The following is a 20,898-nucleotide window of genomic DNA, read 5'->3' on the forward strand; positions in this document are numbered from 1 at the left end:
AGTCTGTCACCAGGGGCTTATAGCTTGAGGGGGTTCCATTCCACATCTCGGGTGGCTGACCAGGAGTCTCTGCCGCTCTTACTGCCAGCCATTGCTGTGTTTGGAAGGATTTCGCAGGTTGACACACTCAACCTGTTTGGCTGCGTTATGAACACACCTCCCTTGGCAATTAATTCCTGGGGTAGGACTCGAACCTGGAGCTTCTGACTCAGAGGCAGGGAATCTACCCACAAGACGTCCCTAAAAAAGTATGAATGAAATTATCTGTGCTTCTTGAACTTTTAAAATTGATTTCATGTAGGCTAAAGGGCCATTGTTTAATGGATCTTTATTGTTATAATTGGAAGTTGTTATTGACCATAATGAGCATCTTCTGTGCGGAAATGCGATTCCAGCAGTAACTGCAAAGCATTAAAGCTTCATCTTGCGTTCAGATAGAGTATAGTGCTTTCTCCAGTATAAAATGTGCTGGATCTGTCAGTTGTCTATTGTGGTGTAGTTAATGAGCTGTTGTTGTTTATCTAATTTTATCAACTTCAATTTTGTGCACTTAATGCAAGCATTTTCTGTCACTAAACCTCCATAGGCTGTTTCTAAATTAAGTTAAAATGTTAACACAGAAAACTATCACCGAAATCCATTATACTCCTCTCTGCACCATGGAACCTTTTCCCTTTCTAGCTCTTTCACCTCAGAGAATGGGGAGGGGCAAAGTTTCCACACCTTTCTTCCTTGAAATAGTGAGCATTCAACAGGTACCCATCGAGAACTGCAATGCCTAGTGTAGCATTGATTACAGAGGCAAAGGAAACTCCTTGGCTAGATTTTTCTTCTGGTGCCTAGAACCTGATTTCAAGAGAACGTCTTGGGGGTCAGTAGGAGACAGCAATGACACATTGGCAGCCCTACCATCCGAGGTAGAAACTGCCAGTGTTCATAAAAGAGAGAGAGAGACGGCACCTCCATCTTGAGACGCCCCCTAAACACTTTATAAAGACATCGGAATAATAATAATAATCTTTATTATTGTCACAAGTAGGCTTACATTAACACTACACGTTTCCGCAGTCACAGGGGACCAGCCTGCTCACTTGTCATGGGGGAAGGGCCTTAATAAACCTCTTAATTAGTTTCATTGGCTACCCGCCACTTAGTTCTGCCCCAACCAATTTTTTAAAAAATGGCTCCGAGTGGCATGCTGGCAGAAAATTCCAATCCCACCCCCATTTGGTTTGGCTCCCTCAAAACCAGAACCAGGGGCGGGAGTCTCTGACCCCCCGCCAGGTCGGAGAATCGCCGGGGGTGTGGCGTGAATCCCGCCCCGCTGGCTGCCAAATTCTCCGGCGCCGGGGATTTGGCGAGGGCAGGAATCGTGCCACGCCGGTGGGGGGCCATTGACAGTGGGCCCCCTGGTGATTCTCCGGCCCATGATGGGCCGAGTGGCCGCCCGTTTTCAGCCAGTCCCGCCGGCGTATGTTACGACAGGTACTTACCGGCGGAACCTGGCTCCGCCGGCGTCCTCGCGGGGGGGGGGGGGGCGTGAGAATCTGGCCCCGGGCGCTGCCCCCATGGTGGCCTGGACCGCGATCGGAGCTCACCGATCCGCGGGTGTGCCTGTGCCGTGGGGGCACTTTATTCCTCCGCGCCGGCCGGTGTAATGTCCTGCGATGGCCGGCGCAGAGATGAACCACCCCCTGCGCATGCGCTGGGATGACGCCGGCACACACTGGTGCTCCCGTGCATGTGCCGGCCGGCGGAGGCCCTTCGGCGCCGGTTGGCGCGGTGCCAAGCCCCTTCTGTGCTGGCCGGCGTGGCGGAAACCACTCCGGCACCAGCCTAGCCCCTGAAGGTGCGGAGGATTCAGCACCTTCGGGGCAGCCCGCGTCGGTGTGGTTCACGCTACTCCTTCACGCCAGAGTTGCCCGCCCCTTTCGAAGAATCCCAACCCTGATCTATACTGTCAATTTATCTTACTGGGAGTGGAGGAAGTGCGCTACCCCTGGTGTCAGGCCAGGTCAAGGTATTTATTGAGAATAAACATAGAAAGACACCTTTTCTGGAAAATGGGTATGTGCATGAATGTTGAGAAAATAATGTACTTACCTGGGCTCTGATGTGTCAGGCTCCATCCTTCATTTGCCAGTATAAATGGGATATTAGTTGTAATCTTAAATTTTGATGAAGTTGTGTTAAAATGTATTCTTCCTTCATCACTTTAGGGACTGTGGTTGTCAAGAGCTCAAACATTCAAGTCGGTGATTTGATTATTGTCGATAAGGTTGGTATTTTCATTTGGATTTAAAAATAAAGATCTTTTTCAATTAGTAGAGTCTCATTGTTATAGAAAATACATTAGCAACAACTGGAAGCCGATAAGTATTAGGAAGAATATTCAGTACAGTTCCCTACAGGGAAGATCTTGTTGTCTGGTTTTGAGTCAGTAATAATGATGAAACTGTTCGTATTCGTCATCGCTACTCCATTGGAACTGACAGCAGCTTCTGGAGTCACACATGGAGTTAAACATGGAAATCTGGAGGTTGCTATCAGTGATTCTGTGGTCATCCAAAGGGTGTACCGTTGACGTTCCCCCAGAATGCAATTAATTAGAAATAACTGAACTGGTGAAAATTTCCACTGTTTAGCTTCACTGAAAAAACTCTTGGAAAAGTTACACTGTGTTGAGTGAGGTGTAATTGAGTTTCCAATGGTGTACTAAGTTAATGATGACCGCCAAGAGCTTTCATTGGTCCTGAAAAAGTATGTTTATATTTTCTGATAAAATATCCACTTTTTAATTCTTCTTTAAGCTTGTTTGATATTTTAGCTTGTACTTAATTCCATGTGCATGGCCCAATCATTTATTTTACTATCTGTAGAGTTAGAGTTGTGAAGGAATTGAGTGGATTTTATTTCCTGGTTTGCTGTCTGGGAGGAAACTTCAGTATGATTGGCTGCTTATACTGTGTGATGACATTGCTGCCCCTGGGCACCGGGAGGATCCCCTTGACTTGATGCTGGAGTCAACCTGGCATCAGGATTGGAGAATTTCACCCCACATAGCTCACAAAGACTTGTGGTCGGTGTTGGGTGCTGTTGCTTTGTGACTGAAAGTGGACTCTGATGAATTGAATTATTTAAAGAAGCAAGAGAAAGGGTTGATAAAGGTAGTGTAGTTGATATAATAAACATGGTCATAAAACTCCTAACTAACGTTAGAGCATGTGCAGTCAGGGAGCAAGTGGCAGAACGGATTGCAGACTGGCTACAAAACTGAAATAAAAGAGTAGTGGTTTAAGGTAGCTACTCCAATTGTCAGAACATGGTAAATGGTGACTTCCGGTGGTGGCATGTAGGAGAAAGTCGCACATAAGGTAGCTCCCACCAGACTCCTTGGGTTTTTTGGGGTCTTTTTTGCCTGGTTTTCAGGAGAATTTGGTGGACAAACCTGATTGACGAAAGTATGTTGAAAGCTACAAAAAAGGCTGCTGGAAAGAAGGGTACAACTGGTAGTCCTTCGACGGAGCAGAGAGAGTGTGAAGAGCATTGGGTGGGAAGATGGCAGAGCCGACCTTGGCGATGGGGACGACTCCTATCACAGTGGAAACGCTGATTGGGGTTAAGGCCAGCAAATTCGAAAAACAATTTGGTAAATATTTTGAAAGGCAAGGAAGGGAGTTTTAAGATTTAGAGTACATGGGCGCAGCATGGCGGCGCAGTGGTTAGCACTGTGCCTCACAGGGCTAAGGTCCCAGGTTCGATCCTGGCTCTGGGTCACTGTCCGTGTGGAGTTTGCATATTCTCCCTGTGTTTGCGTGGGTTTCACCCTCACAAACCAAAGATGTGCCGGCCGCGCAACAAAGTAGGCCCAGGGGGGGAGAGGCCGGCCCGCCAATCGGTGGGCCCCGATCGCGGGCCAGACCCTAGCGAAGGCTCCCCCCAGTGAAGGAGCGCTTTCCCCCGCCCCACTGGCCGCCCCCGACCCTTCGCGCAGAGATCCCGCCGGCAGCGACCAGGGGTGAACAGCGCCGGTGGGACTCTGTCGTATCCACGCGGCCGCTCGGCCCACCCGGACCGGAGAATCGGTGGCCATGCCGATTACAACGGCCCTGCCGATTACAGCGGCCCGCGGCCGGTGCCGCGTCAAACGCGCTGGCGCAAATGGCGACGATTCTCCGCACCTCGGAGAATCGCGCACCGGCGTCGTGGCGCGGTTGCGCCGATTCTCCGGTCCAGCGTGGAGCTCGGAGAATCGCCCCCTTAGAATGTGTAATTCTTTTTTTTTCCAATTAAGGGGCAATTTAGCGAGGCCAATCCAAATACCCTGCACATCTTTGGGTTGTGGGGGTGAGACCCACGCAGACACAGGGAGAATGTGCAAACTCTACACTCCTGGGGCCGGGGACGAACCCGGGTCCACAGCGCCATGAGCCAGCAGTGCAAACCACTGCGCCACCGTGCCACCCTGGCAAGGAAGGGAGATGATGGAGACCCTCAAAATGTCTATTGAGGAGGTACTTGGCCCGACATGGGAGACATTGGGAAAAACTTTGGGGGCCGTGAAAGAGCATGGAGAGATGCTGAAAGGATCTTGTTGGCAGCATAGTGACCAAATTGCCTTATTGAAAGCTGAGATGCTGCTGGTGGAGGAGAGAGACACAAGCCTGAGGGTCGAGGACCTGGACAACAGATCGAGGAGACAGACCCTTAGGACAGTGGGGCTGCTGCTGGGGGTTGGAGGGCCTGAGGCTACCAAGTATTTTTCACAGATGTTTGCGACGTGGGTGGGTGGGGGGTGCGGGTGCGATGGAGGGATGAACAAATGTCCCTTCTTGAGCTGGATATGGATAGGGCCCACCGAACAATCCAGTAGAGACCTCAGCCGCATGAGCCACCTTGTTGCCATAGGTTCCAGAAGAAGGAGTGGGACCTCAAATGAGCCAAAGGGAAACGGGAAGTGAGGTGCGAAGGAAGCAACATTCGGATTTACCAGCACGCAGGGGCAGAGCTAGCGAAGAAACATGCAGCCTTTAATAAGATTAAGTCGGTGCTATGTAAGAGTGGAATGCATTTTGGAATGGTTATCCGGCGAGGTTGAGAGTTGCATTCTCCGTGTTTAAGGGCTGGCACCAGTGGAGAATCCCTGGGGCTTCATGACGGGGAAATCGACGCGAAACCCTCGCCGATTCCAGTACCGGTGAGGGGCTAGCACCGGCGCCACGTGGAGAACACGCGGTTCACGGCCGGAGAATCGCTGGGTTCCGGGCCACGCATGCGCAGGGCTTACAAGCTGCAGCCGCGCACGCCTATGCCCCTACCAGCCGATCTGGGAAACAAGGCGCTGACCGTGCTGGACCACGTATCCGCCCAGTCCCAGGCCATCCCCCACCACTCCCCCCAGCCTGTGCAGAAGCCCCTCGCCAGCAGCACGGATCCCGGCTGAGTGTGGCGGTGCTGGACACTGTCCGTAGCCGGCACGCAAGGTTCTCGATCGTTGGGACCACACGTGGCCAGCGCCATCGGGAACTCGGCCCATCGGTGGCGGAGCATCGCGGGTGGGCCTGCTGATGACGCGCCAACGGCATTGCGACTGCCTGTGGCACACATCCCGATGATGCCAATTTGGAGCACCGCCAACAGGTGTTACAGCGGCGCCTGCCCCGATTAAGGGGCGTCATTCTCCGACCCCCCGCCGGGTCGGAGAATGGCCGTTGGCCGCCGTGAATCCCGCCCCCGCCTCCGCCGAAGTCTCCGGTACCGGAGATTGGGCGGGGGCGGGAATCGGGCTGCGCCGGATGGCGGGATCCCCCGCTCAATTCTCCGGCCCGGATGGGCCGAAGTCCCGCCCAGAAATTACCTGTCCCGCCGGCGTAAATCAAAGCTGGTATTTACCGGCGGGACCAGGCGGCGTGGGCGGGCTCCGGGGTCCTGGGGGGGGCGCGGGGCAATCTGACCCCGGGGGGGTACCCCCACGGTGGCCTGGTCCGTGATCGGGGCCCACCGATCCGTGGGCGGGCCTGTGCCGTGGGGGCACTCTTTCCCTTCCGCCTCCGCCACGGCCTCCACCATGGCGGAGGCGGAAGAGACTCTCCCCACTGTGCATGCGCGGGAAACTGTCGGCGGCCGCTGACGCTCCCGCGCATGCGCCGCATTTCCACGCCAGCTGGCGGGGCAACAAACGTCATTTCCGCCAGCTGGCGGGGCAACAAACGCCATTTCTGCCAGCTGGCGGGGCGGAAATCCCTCCGGCGCCGGCCTAGCCCCTCAATGTTGGGGCTCGGCCCCCAAAGATGCGGAGCATTCCGCACCTTTGGGCCGGCACGATGCCCGTCTGATTGGCGCCGTTTTTGGCGCCAGTCGGCGGACATCGCGCCGTTGGGGGAGAATTTCGCCCCTGATGTCTGAAGCCATTCTCCCCTGATAGCCGATCCTGGGGCGAAATTCTCTGTTATCGGCGCAAAAAACGGCGCAAATCCGACTTGCGTCACGTCGGAAAAATGGTTCGAAAGTCTCCGGCCCGAAATGGGCTAGCAGCGACGTGACGGGACCCGCGCTTGCGCACGTGGTTCACGCCGTGCAGCGTCATATACGCCGCACGGCGTGACGGCTCATAAGGCCGCGCTGCTCCCCCCCCACCCGACTGGAACACCCGACTGTATGGCTGGTCGCCGCTCAGCCCCGAGGTTCCAGTCACAGGATGTGGAGGTGCTCCTGGACGCAGTGGAGCAGAGAGGGACGCCCTGTATCCCGGGCACGGCCGCAGAGTTGCCCCACGCCACAGCCGGCGTCTGTGGAGGGAGGTGGCAGAGGCCGTCACCGCTGCGGCCCTGACACCACGGACAGGCACCCAGTGCCACAAGAAGGTGAACGATCTCGTCAGAGCAGCCAGGGTGAGCCTCGCCCATATCCCCCCTCCCCCATATCCCCCCTCCCCCATATCCCCCCTCCCCCATATCCCCCCTCCCCCATATCCCCCCTTCCCATATCCCCACTCCCCCATATCCCCCTCCCCCATATCCCCCCTCCCCATATCCCCACTCCCCCATATCCCCCCTCCCCCATATCCCCATATCCCCCCTCCCCCATATCCACCCTCCCCCATATCCCCTCTCCCCATATCCCCCCTCCCCATATCCCCCCTCCCCATATCCCCCCATATCCCCCTCCCCCATATCCCCCCCTCCCCATATCCCCCCTCCCCCTCCCCAATATCCCCCCTCCCCATATCCCCCATCCTCCATATCCCCCTCCCCCATATCCCCCCTCCCCCATATCCCCCTCCCCCATATCCCCCCTCCCCATACCCCCCCTCCCCCATATCCCCCCTCCCCCATATCTCCCCTCCCACATATCCCCCCTCCCCCATATCCCCCCTCCCCCATATCCAGCCTCCCCCATATCCCCCCCTCCCCCATATCCCCCCCTCCCCCATATCCCCCTCCCCCATATCACTTGATCACTGCCTGCGTGTCTAACCATGCATGCTTCATTGTGTATCGCAGGAGCAAACGTCGAGGCACCCATCCCCGCAGATGCAGACCGCCCGCAGGATGCCCCTCGCACACCACAGGAGACGGAGAGACCCGGACCCTCCGGCATGCGACGCCCGCAGGATGCCCCTCGCACACCACGGGAGACGGAGAGACCCGTACCCTCCGGCATGCGACGCCCGCAGGGGGCCCCTCGCACACCACGGGAGACGGAGAGACCCGGACCCTCCGGCATGCGACTCCCACAGGATGCCACTCGCACACCACGGGAGACGGAGAGACCCGGACCCTCCGGCATGCGACGCCCGCAGGATGCCCCTCGCACACCACGGGAGACGGAGAGACCTGGAGCAACAGGGAGACGACACCCCCGTCACGTGCGGGAGCGACGCCGCAGGCGTGTGCCACCCAGCGACGAGGGGGGCAGCCACAGGCCCCCGTCACATCCGAGCCAGGACACCACTACCCAGGACACCACTACCCAGGACACCACTACCCAGGACACCACTACCCAGGACACCCCTACCCGGGACAGCACTACCCAGGACACCCCTACCCGGGACAGCACTACCCAGGAAGACAAAATACCAGACAGTGACTCAGAGTGGACCCCCACCCCAAAGTGCCATGGACTCAGAGTGGGACGAAGAGCACGACACAACGCCACTGCTGTCACTAACACCCTCCACCATCGTAGAAACACTCACCTCGGTTGGGCACTTTAGTGATGAGGCGTCTGGTACACTCACTGGTGCGCACAACACAGCCGTCCCGGTACAGCAGATGGAGGTAGGAGCAGCAGAGGGGCCGGGCGGTCGGAGGGCAGCCCAGCCCAAGAGAACATCTGCCGCCCAGATGGATCCCGGGTTCCTGGAGTTTCCACACCCACACATAGATCCGATGCAACCACCGACCAGGAGACGAGCGAAGAGGGTGACGGCCGGCTTGCGGCGGCTGCAGTCGCAGGTGGAGGAGTCCACCCGCGTCCAGGAGCTGGAAGTGGTGCCAGTCATGCGTGCCACCCAGGCCGACACCGCACGGGTGGCGTCCGCGGTGGAGGCAATGGGTGCGACGGTGTCAGACATGGGGAACGGTTTGCGAGGCCTGGGGCTTTCCGTGCAGGTGGCGTCTGTGGCCCAGGACATGGCTGCCCTCTCACAGGAGGCCATGAGCCAGTGCCAGCGCCAGTTGGCAGAGGTGCTCAACGCCATAGCCCAGTCTCTGCAGGCCATGGCCCAGTCTCAGCAGGCCATGGCCCAGTCTCTGCACGCCATGGCCCAGTCTCAGCAGGCCATCGCTGAGGGCATCGGCGCCAGTGGCCATGTGCGAGCCGGCGTCGCACTGTCACAGACAGGGTTTGCCAACCCCCTGGGCTCCATGGCTGCAAACCTGCAGACCCCTGTCGATACCAGCACAGGCCTCCAGGACTGGCAACGCCAGATGCCGGGGGGGGCGTCGGATGGCCAGTCCGTTCGCATCCCCCACCCATGTAGAGGCCTGTGGGCCATCGGGCACCCCGAGGGAGGAGGAGGTGGTGTGGTCCGTCCCGGCTTCCCCTGTAGGGGAGGTCCCGGTACACCGCGACACCTCGGACTCCCCCCCTTCCGTCCCAGGTGCATCGGGTGGGCAACGGGCAGGACAGGCTGGCAGCTCGCCATCCCAGTCGCCCGGGCTGCAGCCTGGCCCATCTAGGCCAGGACGCCCCAGGAAACGGCCGCCAAAGGGATCCAGTGTCAGAGGGCAGGAATCACAGGAGTCCACCTCCAGTTCTGCTGTACCGTCTGGGGAACCACGTAGATGTAGTCAAAGGGCCCGTAAGGCCAAACAATTAGACACTGAGTAAGTTGGCACGGGTGCAGGGCACAGATGAGTTTTAGGGGCTAGGGCACATGCATGAACTCGTTTGGTTATTAAAGTCAATGTTACACCTACAGAAGCTGCCTTTGTGCTCTGTCCAAAGCGTGCGGGGGTGTCATGTATGTTGAGCGCAAGTGTGTGTGTGAGGGGTGGTCTTACCTCAGCCCCAGGTGAGTCTGCCCCCTTTCCCCTGGGCCGCCATCGACATCCCCCGGGCAGAGGACGGGACCGTGCGCTGCAGTGTCACAGCCGCATGCAGGGATGGTCCGGGTGGATGGTGGTACTGTGGCCATGGGTCAGACATAGTCCAACGATGTGGAGCCAGGAGCTCACCGCAGGGCGGGTTGTCATCATCCTCCATGGCCTGCAATAGACACGCGTCCACCCGCAACTGTGTGAGCCCGGCCGTTGTGCCGCAGGTGGATCGGCAATGGGGGGGGTGGTGTGCATGCGGGTGGGGTGGGTGGGGTTGGGGAGGGGGTTGAGGGTGCTGGGTGGGTGGATGGGTGGGGGGTGTGGGTGGTTGGCTGTTGCCATGGTGTGCGGTCTGTGGCCATACTACCCGATTCCCACGCCCATCTAGTCAGTGAAGCGGGCGGCTATCAGTCTGTCCCGTGCCCGCTGGGCCAGCCGGTAACGGTGGACAGCCACCCGCCTGTGTCTAACCCATCTGCCCTGACCATTGCCCCCATCGCCCTCATCTGGGGAGGACTGCGGCACTTCCTGCTGCTCCTCCACTCCGCCCTCCTCTGCCTGTGGCACATCGCCTCTCTGTTGGGCTATGTTGTGCAGGACGCAGCACACCACAATGATGCGGCCGACCCTATCTGACCGATACTGGAGGGCGCCCCCAGAGAGGTCCAGGCACCTGAAACGCATCTTCAGCACGCCAAAGCACCTCTCTATCACTCCCCTTGTCGCTACATGGGCATCATTGTAGCGGTTCTCCGCCTCATTGCGTGGCCTCCGTACAGGCATCATCAGCCACGATCGCAATGGGTAGCCCCTGTCACCCAGCAACCAGCCCCTCAGCCGGGGATGGCGTCCCTCGTACATGCCGGGGATGGATGACCGCGACAACACGTATGAGTCATGTACACTGCCTGGGTAACGGGCGCAGACTTGCAGGATCATCATGCGGTGGTCGCAGACCACCTGTAGGTTCATCGAATAGGTCCCCTTCCTATTGGTGAACACGGCCCTATTATCTGCAGGTGGCCGCACGGCGATGTGCATCCCATCAATCGCGCCCTGGACCATGGGGAACCCGGCCACGGCAGAGAAGCCCACGGCCCGGGCATCTTGGCTGGCCCGGTCCACAGGGAAGCGGATATAGCGGTGCGCCATGGCATATAGAGCATCTGTCACTGCCCGGATGCACCGATGTCTGCGATATGCCGGACAGGTCCCCACTCGGTGCCTGGAATGACCCCGTTGCATAAAAGTTCAGGGCAACCGTAACCTTGACGGACACGGGGAGAGGGTGTCCCCCGCCAGTGCCACGCGGTGACAGGTGTGCCAGCAGGTGTGTGCCACGGTTTCCCGCCTCATCCGGAATCTCCTCCTGCATTCCCGGTCCGTGAGGTCCTTTTATAACTGCTGGGGCCGGTACACACGGGGCGGCCTCGGGTGCCTCCGTTGCCGTGGGGCCGCGACGTCCTCCTCCCCCTCCTCGTCCTGTCGGTCAGGTGTCCCTCCAGCCTGGGCGGCTGCCGCCTGCCCCTCTGCGGCAGCCTGCGCCGCCTCTCTGGCACGCTCCTCCTCCTCATCCAGGGCAACATGGACATTAGCGGCTGCCGCCACGACGGCCAACATCGCTGGATGATCAGAAAACATGACGGCCTGGTTGGGGGGGGGGCGGGGGGGGGGGGAACAACGACATGTCATCATTGCCCATATCCCTTCCTTCCCCCCAGCCAGGTGGCATGGACCGCATGAGTCCAACTGTTGGAGGCTGGCACCTGGCTAGGTGGACCAACTCACTTGCCCCCCCCCATCCTCCTCCCCGGCACGGACCCCCCCCTCCTCCCCGGCACGGACCCCCCCCCCCCCATCCTCCTCCCCGGCACGTACCCCCTCATCCTCCTCCCCGGCACGGATCCCCCTCCCCGGCACGGACCCCCCCCCCATCCCCCTCCCCGACACGGACCCCCCCCCCCCATCGTCCTCCCCGGCACAGACCCCCCCATCCTCCTCCCCGGCACGGACCCCAACCTCCTCCCCGGCACGGACCCCCCCCCCCCCATCCTCCTCCCCGGCACGGACCCCCCCATCCTCTTCCCCGGCACGGACCCCAACCTCCTCCCCTCCCCGGCACGGACCCCGCCCCCAATCCTCCTCCCCGGCACGGAGCCCCCCATCCTCCTCCCCGGCACGGACCCCAACCCCCTCCCCGGCACGGACCCATCCCCCTCCCCGGCACGGACCCCCCCATCCCCCTCCCCGGCACGGACCCCCCCATCCCCCTCCCCGGCACGGACCCCCCCATCCCCCTCCCCTGCATGGATCCCCCCATCCTCCTCCCCGGCACGGACCCCAACCTCCTCCCCGGCACGGATCCCCCTCCCCGGCACGGACCTCCCATCCCCCTCCACGGCACAGACCCCCCATCCCCCTCCCCGGCACGGACCCCCCCATCCTCCTCCCCGGCACGGACCCCCCCCCCCCCCCCATCCCGCTCCCTGGCATGGATTCCAACCTCCTCCCCAGCACGGACCCCCCATCCTCCTCCCCGGCACGACCCCCCCATCCTCCTCCCCGGCACGGACCCCAACCTCCTCCCCGGCACGGACCCCCCCCCCATCCCCCTCCCCGGCACGGACCCCCCGATCCCCCTCCCCGGCACGGACCCCCCCATCCCCCTCCCCGGCATGGATCCCCCCATCCTCCTCCCCGGCACGGACCCCAACCTCCTCCCCGGCACGGATCCCCCTCCCCGGCACGGACCCCCCATCCCCCTCCCCGGCACAGACCCCCCATCCCCCTCCCCGGCACGGACCCCCCCATCCTCCTCCCCGGCACGGACCCCCCCCCGCCATCCCGCTCCCTGGCATGGATCCCAACCTCCTCCCCAGCACGGACCCCCCATCCTACTCCCCGGCACGACCCCCCCATCCTCCTCCCCGGCACGGACCCCAACCTCCTCCCCGGCACGGACCCCCCCCATCCCCCTCCCCGGCACGGACCCCCCATCCCCCTCCCCGGCACGGACCCCCCCATCCCCCTCCCCGGCACGGACCCCCCCATCCTCCTCCCCGGCACGGACCCCCCCCCCATCCCCCTCCCCGGCACGGACCCCAACCTCCTCCCCGGCACGGACCCCCCATCCTCCTCCCCGGCACGGACCCCCTTCCCGGCACTCCCCCGGAGCCCAGCCCACTCTAACCACCCCCCCCCCGCCGCACACACACACACACACAACCCGAGACACACCTCTTCCCACACATTCAGACTGCAGCCACGCCATCGCCTGCCCAGCGGCCAACCCTCCAGGCTGTCACTCACCTCCACGCTGGTCAGCGTGAACCTGGAGCACAGGTTCACGCCGATGAAAAGGAGGTTTGATTTACGTCGACGTGAACGGTCATCACGTCGACGGGACTTCGGCCCATCCGGAAGGGAGAATATCGGCAGGCCCAAAATCGGCTGCCTTGCGCACACCCGTGCCATTCTCCGACGTCAGCGGCGCCATTAACGCCCCGGCGACTTTTCTCCCTTCGGAGACTTCGGCAACCGGCGGGGGCGGGATTCACGGCGGCCAACGGCCATTCTCCGACCCTCTGGGGGGTTGGAGAATGACGCCCCTGATTTTGGCGTTGGCCTCGGAGAATCCCGCCCCATTTTTCCGATACATTGGAGGAGGTGGAGGCTTTTGCCATGGAACAAGTACTTGTACTAAAAGTATTTAAATAGGACTTTAATGGGTGTGGATGGGAAAGGTTAGCTTGGGATTATTTTACTACTCTGTATAGATTTCAGGTTATTTGGGGTTTCTTGTTCTGTATTAGAACATAGAACATAGAACAATACAGCGCAGTACAGGCCCTTCGGCCCACGATGTTGCACCGAAACAAAAGCCATCTAACCTACACTATGCCATTATCATCCATATATTGTAGGGGGTGGGGAAAGTCCATATGTATGTGGTGTTTGGGGAGGGATGGGGGGACTAATGTATCCTGTATTAAAGGCCCCTTGTTTTGGGCAGAGCACAAGTGGAAATATCCATTCTTCACCTGCATTCCAAAACCCCTTCATAATGCTAAAGACCTGGGGCGTCATTCTCCGACCCCCCAGCGGGTCGGAGAATGGCCGTTGGCCGCCGTGAATCCCACCCCCGCCAGTTGCCGAAGTCTCCGGTACCGGATATTCGGCGGGGGCGGGAATCGGGCCGCACCGGTTGGCGGGCCCCCCCGCTCGATTCTCCGGCCCGGATGGGCCGAAGTCCCGCCGATAAATAGCCTGTCCCGCCGGCGTAAATTAGACTACCTATTTACCGGCTGGACAAGGCGGCGTGGGCGGGCTCCGGGGTCCTGGGGGAGGGCGCGGGGCGATCTGACCCCGGGGGGTGCCCCCACGGTGGCCTGGCCCGCGATCGGGGCCCACCGATCCACGGGCGGGCCTGTGACGTGGGGGCACTCTTTCCCTTCCGCCTCCGCAACGGTCTCCACCATGGCGGAGGCGGAAGAGACTCTCCCCACTGCGCATGCGCGGGAAACTGTCAGCGGCCGCTGACGCTCCCGCGCATGTGCCGCCCCGACATGTCATTTCCGCGCCAGCTGGCGGGGCAACAAAGGCCGTTTCCGCCAGCTGGCGGGGCGGAAATCCCTCCGGCGCCGTCCTAGCCCCTCAATGTTGGGGCTCGGCCCCCAAAGATGCGGAGCATTCCGCACCTTTGGGACGGCGCGATGCCCGTCTGATTGGCGCCGTTTTGGGCGCCAGTCGGTGGACATCGCGCCGTTTGGGGAGAATTTCGCTCCCGAACAGTCACTGTTTAGTTATATTCATTGTGGAGAAAAAAACCACAGCTGATTCAGTCCTTCCTGATATTTGCATCTTCTTAGTTCTGGTATCAACCTTCTAAGACAACTTTTGCGCTTTCTCCAGATCTCTATATCCCTTTTGTAATATGGAGGCCCAGAATTGTGCACAGTACACAAAGTATGATTGAACCAAGCTTCTATATACGTTTAACATAACCTCTTTGCTTTTGAATGCAACATCTCACTTATTATTACTGAACCTCATTGCCATTTACAAACTCAATCTGCAAATTGTTGAAGTCTTTTTGTGTTTTGTTACAGTTTTTGTCAATGCCAACTGTACAGCCGCAAATTGTAAGATTTCATTTCCTGCAGGATAGTTAAGAATAAATCCAATAAGGACTCTGGCTCAATGATAAACACTAAAGTTACATCCAAGGGTAGGCTATCTATGGCAAGAGGTGTAGCCAGTGACTTTAGTGCCTGGAAGTCCAAAACATCAGTGTGAAGCTGATAAAGTTGAGTAAAGTTGCACAGCATGGATGCGAAAACAGGACTCTTAAGGAAAGAGAATGAGAAAAGGATAACGGCCATTGAAATATGGGTATGGTAGAGGATGCTCAGATCCAGCTGCATGGCCAGAAAGACAAATGAGTAAGTTAGATCAAGTGTAGAAGTTCAGGAATGAAAAGGGTTGCTAAGTACAATTAAAGAGAGGGAGATCATTCTCCCCGTGTCGATAGCCAGGTTGGAACTGAAGACTTGACAGCTTGTCCTGATAACAATTGAAAGAGAAATTGAGAGTAAAAACAGAAGAGGCAGACGAAAAATTGGATGGATGGATGACATTGAGACGTGGACTGAGGATGGCTTGAAGTAAGTCAGAGAAGAAGCAAGGCAATGCCAATGGCCTCATTATGGCTATGGCAACAACAAACGAAAACCAGTGAGGAATTTTGTGGAAAACAATTTACTCAGTGAGTGATGGGAAAATGGAATTCACAATAATGATTAAGGTGCATAGCAGAGATGCATTTAAAGAAAAGCTAGATAATTTACATGAGCAAGAAACTAATATAACAACTGAAAGGAATAAAAGATTTTTGGGCCGAAATGGCCTGTTTTATTTCGTAAAGTTTCTTGTAACTTGTGTAGACTAATAAAGTTGGTTATCAACAGCAAATGGAACTTTATGTTAGAATCTTGAAAAATAAGTAGCCAACTGTATGGAGGTCTTGATTGGTCTAAGATGACTTTTGACCCAGAAGTAGTGCAGTTGGACAAATTTGTAATTTCTTTAAAAGGTCTGTAATTGTTTCTAACAATGTTTGCAAAGGACTTCTGTGGGATTTGGATCAATTGTAATTTTATTGAATAATAAATAATTCTGGTCCATGTCTCCTGGCCTCCCTTGACTTGAAAGAGGTAGCAACTGGCAAGAATGGGTGGCATGGTAACACAGTGGTTAGCACTCTTCCTTCACAGTAGCAGGGACCCGGGTTCAATGCCTGGCTTGGGTCACTGTCTGTGCGGAGTCTGCATGTTCTCCCTGTGTCGACGTGAGTTTTCTCCGGGTGCTCCGGTTTCCTCCCACAAGTCCCTAAAGACATGCTTGCTTGTTAGGTGAATTGGACATTCCGAATTCTCCCTCAGTATACCTGACCAGGCACTGGAGTGTGGCGACTAGGGGATTTTCACAGTAACTTCAATACAGTGTTAATGTAAGTCTCCTTGTGACAATAGTAAAGGTTCTTATTATTAAGTTAACAATAAAAGTTATGTGGTCAGGCAAAGAAACTATTGCTGTGAAGAATAGTGCTAGAGGTAGAAAGTGATCAGCACACAGGTGCAGGCACATCGAGAAAGCAGACAGATAGAAAGAGAAACACAGAATTCATGCAAAGGAGAAGCCAGCAAAGCTCGCGATGAAAAAAATTGTTTTCTGTTAGGCAGTATGAAGAAACACAAAATTCCAGACCCTGCCGGAAAAACGATGTATGAACGATCAAGACCTAAAAGCAACGAGAATAGCTCAGGCATACGAAAAAGCTGAGAGTTGCTGTCAGAGGATCAGATCATGAACTGGGTAGTACTGGGTTGTTTAGTTGAAAAGGAACGCTGGAAAGCTACACCACCAGGACTGATGTGACCTGCGGAAGGGAGGGTTCATAGACGTGTGCTTTGTTGGTGTTAACTGTCTCTGGAGACCTCGGATAGAATGCATCTGTTGTTAAACATGACTCAAAAGCCAAATGGATTGTGGGGAAGTGAGAGGTCCTACACAGTGGAGGCTGAGTTGGAGAACTTTGGAACTTCATGTACTGCCATATATGTGTGAGGAATGATGTGAGTGCTTGTGTAAGTTGTGCCTTTTTTGTATTGACAATCTAAAGTTGTTTACTCTTTTATTTGAAGCGCCTGTCAATGCATGTTTAATTTGCTTTGGTTCTGATTCTGACAAAAGATGAAATCTTGTCGGTAATTTCTTCATTTGTGAGTTGTTTGCAAATTCTGTTATACCAGCTGTTTTCTGATTTTCTTTTTTTATAGAATCAGCGGGTACCTGCTGACATGATCTTCCTCCGAACATCAGATAAAAGTGGTAAGTAATTCAGCTGAGTAATTCATTTAAAATTTAAAGAGTTTCCCTCTCAGCTGCCTCCCTCTTCAGTATGACGTGGCTGCTTTGTTTGAATATCCAATTGGTCACATTTCTGATACTGAGTACATTAAGACACTAATGGTTCCACTGCCGAGTTAATCCAATCTGCATATCTAATCAGTAATAATTCAGTATAATCAATTGCAATTAGGTAATGGTGTTTAAACTGTCCCAATCCTGGAAAAGTAGTCCAATTCTTTATTTTTATGATTATTGTATTTTTCAGTCCATTTTTCATTGTTTGATGTGCCTGTATAATTCTCAATGCTTGAGTTTATGACAGTGCTACAAGTGAACAGTGACCAATGCGGCAGAGAGCAGCTGTAAACGGGTTTTTAAAAGAAAGAGATGATCGATCCCTTGCCCTTGCCCTGGCAGTAGGTCATTGAGCTTATTCAGGATATTTGAGCCATTTAGACCCAGGAAGGTCCCAGATAATAGCAAACTGGCAGGCTTTTGAGCTCTCAGCACTTTTCCTTTACTCATCTGTATTGTTCAACCCAAATGGGAAAGATCAGCTGTCAAGGTGACAACCAATCCATTGGCTGCTTAGTTAATTCAGAGCTGTGTCTGTGAGTCCAGCTCCCAGACCTGTAACAGATTCAAACAGCTGCCCAAAAATCTTGCTTATCAGTAACCATGACAGCACCCATCATCCCCTATCGCTCCCTTTCCTCCCCCACAGCAAGCTGTAGAGATGAGTGCCAAAAACTGCATGCCTTGACCTCTAATAATCCTGGCAGTAGTCTTCACAGCGCCGATCTCAATTCAGCTTCCCCCTTCAAACCCAATAAAGATGCAACCAGGTTAAATACACTGTCATGTCACTGATTGGAGTGTCTGTTAAACAATAGGTGGTACAGTTAATGCAGAATAGTTTGACTTTATACAGTCCTGTTGATCTGAAAAATAACATGACCACGGATTTGTTCTGCTGTCCGATGTTGTAAATTAGCCTTGCTAATTGAACCGGAGGAGTGGAGCTTACTAAGGCAAACCAGTTCTAAATTAGAGCTTCCTAAAATTCCAGTACACCTCTTGAAGTCGCTACAGCGACCGGGATGGGGGTGAAGAATATTTTAATAAGGATGCGGGAGTCCAAACCGAGTAAAAGTAAGAACAAAGTTTTATTTATTTACAAACAATGGGCTGGATTCTCTGATTTCCAGGCGATGTCTGTGCCGTTTTACGTCAAAAAACAGGCACCACCCCAGCACCGATCCTCCGACCGGTGAGGGCAGTCATACCATGTAAAATACCCGGCCTCCACGACAAAAGCGGCCAGAGTATTGCCGGGTCAGTGGCCTCCATCGGCCACACCGTATAACATGGTGCCGGCCGTGGGCGGACCTGACCTGCCAGGTAGTGCCCTCCCAGACATCCCCTGGCCACCCCCCCACCAGTTCCCCCAGCCCTCACCAAAGCCCCTCTGGCCAGTAGCACGGCTCCTACCAGTCTGTGTCGGCACTGGACACAGTCCGCAGCCGCCATGCCTGGTTCCCGACCGCTGAGACCACATGACCCCGCGCGGTCAGGAACTCGGCCCATTGGGGGCGAATCATAAGGGGTGGGCCAAAGGTGACGTCCTAAGGCCATCCCAATGGCGTGTGGCATGCTCCTTTATGATGGTGTTTTGGAGGGGCGGAGCATCTGAAAACAGGCACCGCCCCCGATTCCATCGTAAAAATAGATCCTCCGGACGATCGCAGATTACGAAATCGGCTTCGGGGAACAGAGAATCCACCCAATATATTTACATTCCCCAGTAGTCCCATACTGGACACTTCACTGGTCGGTGCCTTACTGGCTGACCTTACATACCCCGGGGAGCAGAGATACCCTGTCCCTAGCAGGGAGAGTTTGTACTCTGCAAGGAGCATGGGGACGACAAGTATTCCCAACCCTGTACGCTCCATGCGGGATATTACAAATATATTGGCTCGTTTGCAGAAAGGGTGACATTTAGGCTGTGATCCTCCATTGTGAGTCCACCCCGCTACCGCTGCTCGAAAGGACGGAGAATTGGGGCTGCACTGCTGGCGGGAACAGAGAACCCCATCCTTAGTTTTATTGTTGACTGTCTCAGTTAGCACTCATGTAAGACCTGTACCTTGGGTGGGTCTGGGTTACATTAGTATCAATTCTGAAAACTACTAGCGATGATTTAAAAGTGGAAATTGAACAATTCAGTTAGTTCTTTGAGCATGTGGATTTGGAAAATCAGCACTCCTGGGGCGTCATTCTCCGACCCCCCGCCGGGTCGGAGAATGGCCGTTGGCCGCCGTGAATCCCGCTCCCACCCCCGCCGAAGTCTCCGGTACCGGGGATTGGGCGGGGGCGGGAATCGGGCCGCGCCGGTTGGCGGGACCCCCCGTTCAATTCTCCGGCCCGTATGGGCCGAAGTCCCGCCCAGAAATTGCCTGTCCCGCCGGCGTAAATCAAACCTGGTATTTACCGGCGGGACCAGGCGGCGTGGGTGGGCTCCGGGGTCCTGGGGGGGGCGCGGGGCAATCTGACCCCGGGGGGTGCCCCCACGGTGGCCTGGCCCATGATCGGGGCCCACCGATCCGCGGGCGGGCCTGTGCCGTGGGGGCACTCTTTCCCTTCCGCCTCCGCCACGGCCTCCACCATGGCGGAGGCGGAAGAGACTCTCCCCACTGCGCATGCGCGGGAAACTGACAGCGGCCGCTGACGCTCCCGCACATGCGCCGGGAAACTGACAGCTGACGCTCCCGCGCATGCGCCGGGAAACTGGCAGCGGCCGCTGACGCTCCCGCGCATGCGCCGCATTTCCGCGCCAGCTGGCGGGGCAATAAACGCCATTTCCGCCACCTGGCGGGGCGGAAATCCCTGCGGCGTCGGCCTAGCCCCTCAATGTTGGGGCTAGGCCGCCAAAGATGCGGAGCATTCCGCACCTTTGGGCCGGCGCGATGCCCGTCTGATTGGCGCCGTCTTTGGCGCCAGTCGGCGGACATCCCGCCGTTGGGGGAGAATTTAGCCCCTGGTTCGTACACAGTAATATTCCTACTTGGTTTTGCATTTTCCAAATTAACTTGGGTGAAGTTAACAGCCACTTGCTGTATTTCACTATCTTCTTAGTGGGGCCATTAATGCATCAATATTTAAAAAAAATCTCCCTTCACAGAGTTACAAAGCCGATGTACAGAGTGAATAGGGAAAGCTCCTAATCCATCTCCTTGCTGGCACCAATAAAAAACTCAAATTCGAATTGAATCCAATTCATGATCCCCAGAAAAGATACATTCTAGATCCAAGCTGACAAGAGCAGGCATTACACCTGATCTCAGACTTGATCCTACTCTTGATCTCAACCAAAAGGCCGAGAACGTTAATGCGTCTATATTCTTTGCCTATGGCTTGTACATGTGTGATTGGCATCCTTCCTTCTGCCCTCCAGGTTCCTGCTTTATTCGTACCGATCAGCTGGATGGTGAGACTGACTGGAAGATGCGTTTGCCTGTTGGCTGTACTCAGAGATTACCCATAGCAGCTGTAAGTACTGCGGGAATAACTTTGTGGAAAATCCTGGCTAGAAGATGGTCTGCAGAATTCCGCCTCTTGTTGCCGCGCAGTTGCTTGTCTTTTTTTCTCTCTCCACAGTTGCCTTCCCTCTGCAAATACAAATAATATCACAACATCTGTGCTTTGTTCTTTCATCTAATGCTGTTGTTATTTTTCTACTGGTGCAGCAATGAGATTTTTTTGACCACTTTTTGGTGCCAAACAAATCGCATGATTGGGTATTGGATCAAGAGAAAATAGCTCAAAATGAGGGCCATCTTCTAAATTCACATTTTCGTTATTCATGTATGGGATGTGAGCTTCGCTGGCTAGGCCAACTTTTATTGCCCATCCCTAATTGCTCTTAGCTGCAGTACTGTTGATC

The 20,898-nt window shown here is 56.0% G+C and overlaps 1 protein-coding gene across 1 annotated transcript in view; it reads left to right on the forward strand.

Moving 5' to 3' along the window:
* The window catches only part of atp9a (ATPase phospholipid transporting 9A), a 286,828-nt gene that overhangs the window by 69,033 nt on the left and 196,897 nt on the right, over positions 1-20,898 (forward strand). Inside the window, exons 5-7 of the mRNA XM_072514714.1 lie at positions 2,220-2,278; positions 16,880-16,931; positions 20,410-20,504. Coding sequence (XP_072370815.1) covers positions 2,220-2,278; positions 16,880-16,931; positions 20,410-20,504 — 206 coding nt within the window. The remainder of the gene's footprint in view (positions 1-2,219; positions 2,279-16,879; positions 16,932-20,409; positions 20,505-20,898) is intronic.

This window comes from Scyliorhinus torazame, chromosome 8 (genome assembly GCF_047496885.1).
Source record: "Scyliorhinus torazame isolate Kashiwa2021f chromosome 8, sScyTor2.1, whole genome shotgun sequence".
Taxonomy (NCBI): Eukaryota; Metazoa; Chordata; class Chondrichthyes; order Carcharhiniformes; family Scyliorhinidae; genus Scyliorhinus; species Scyliorhinus torazame.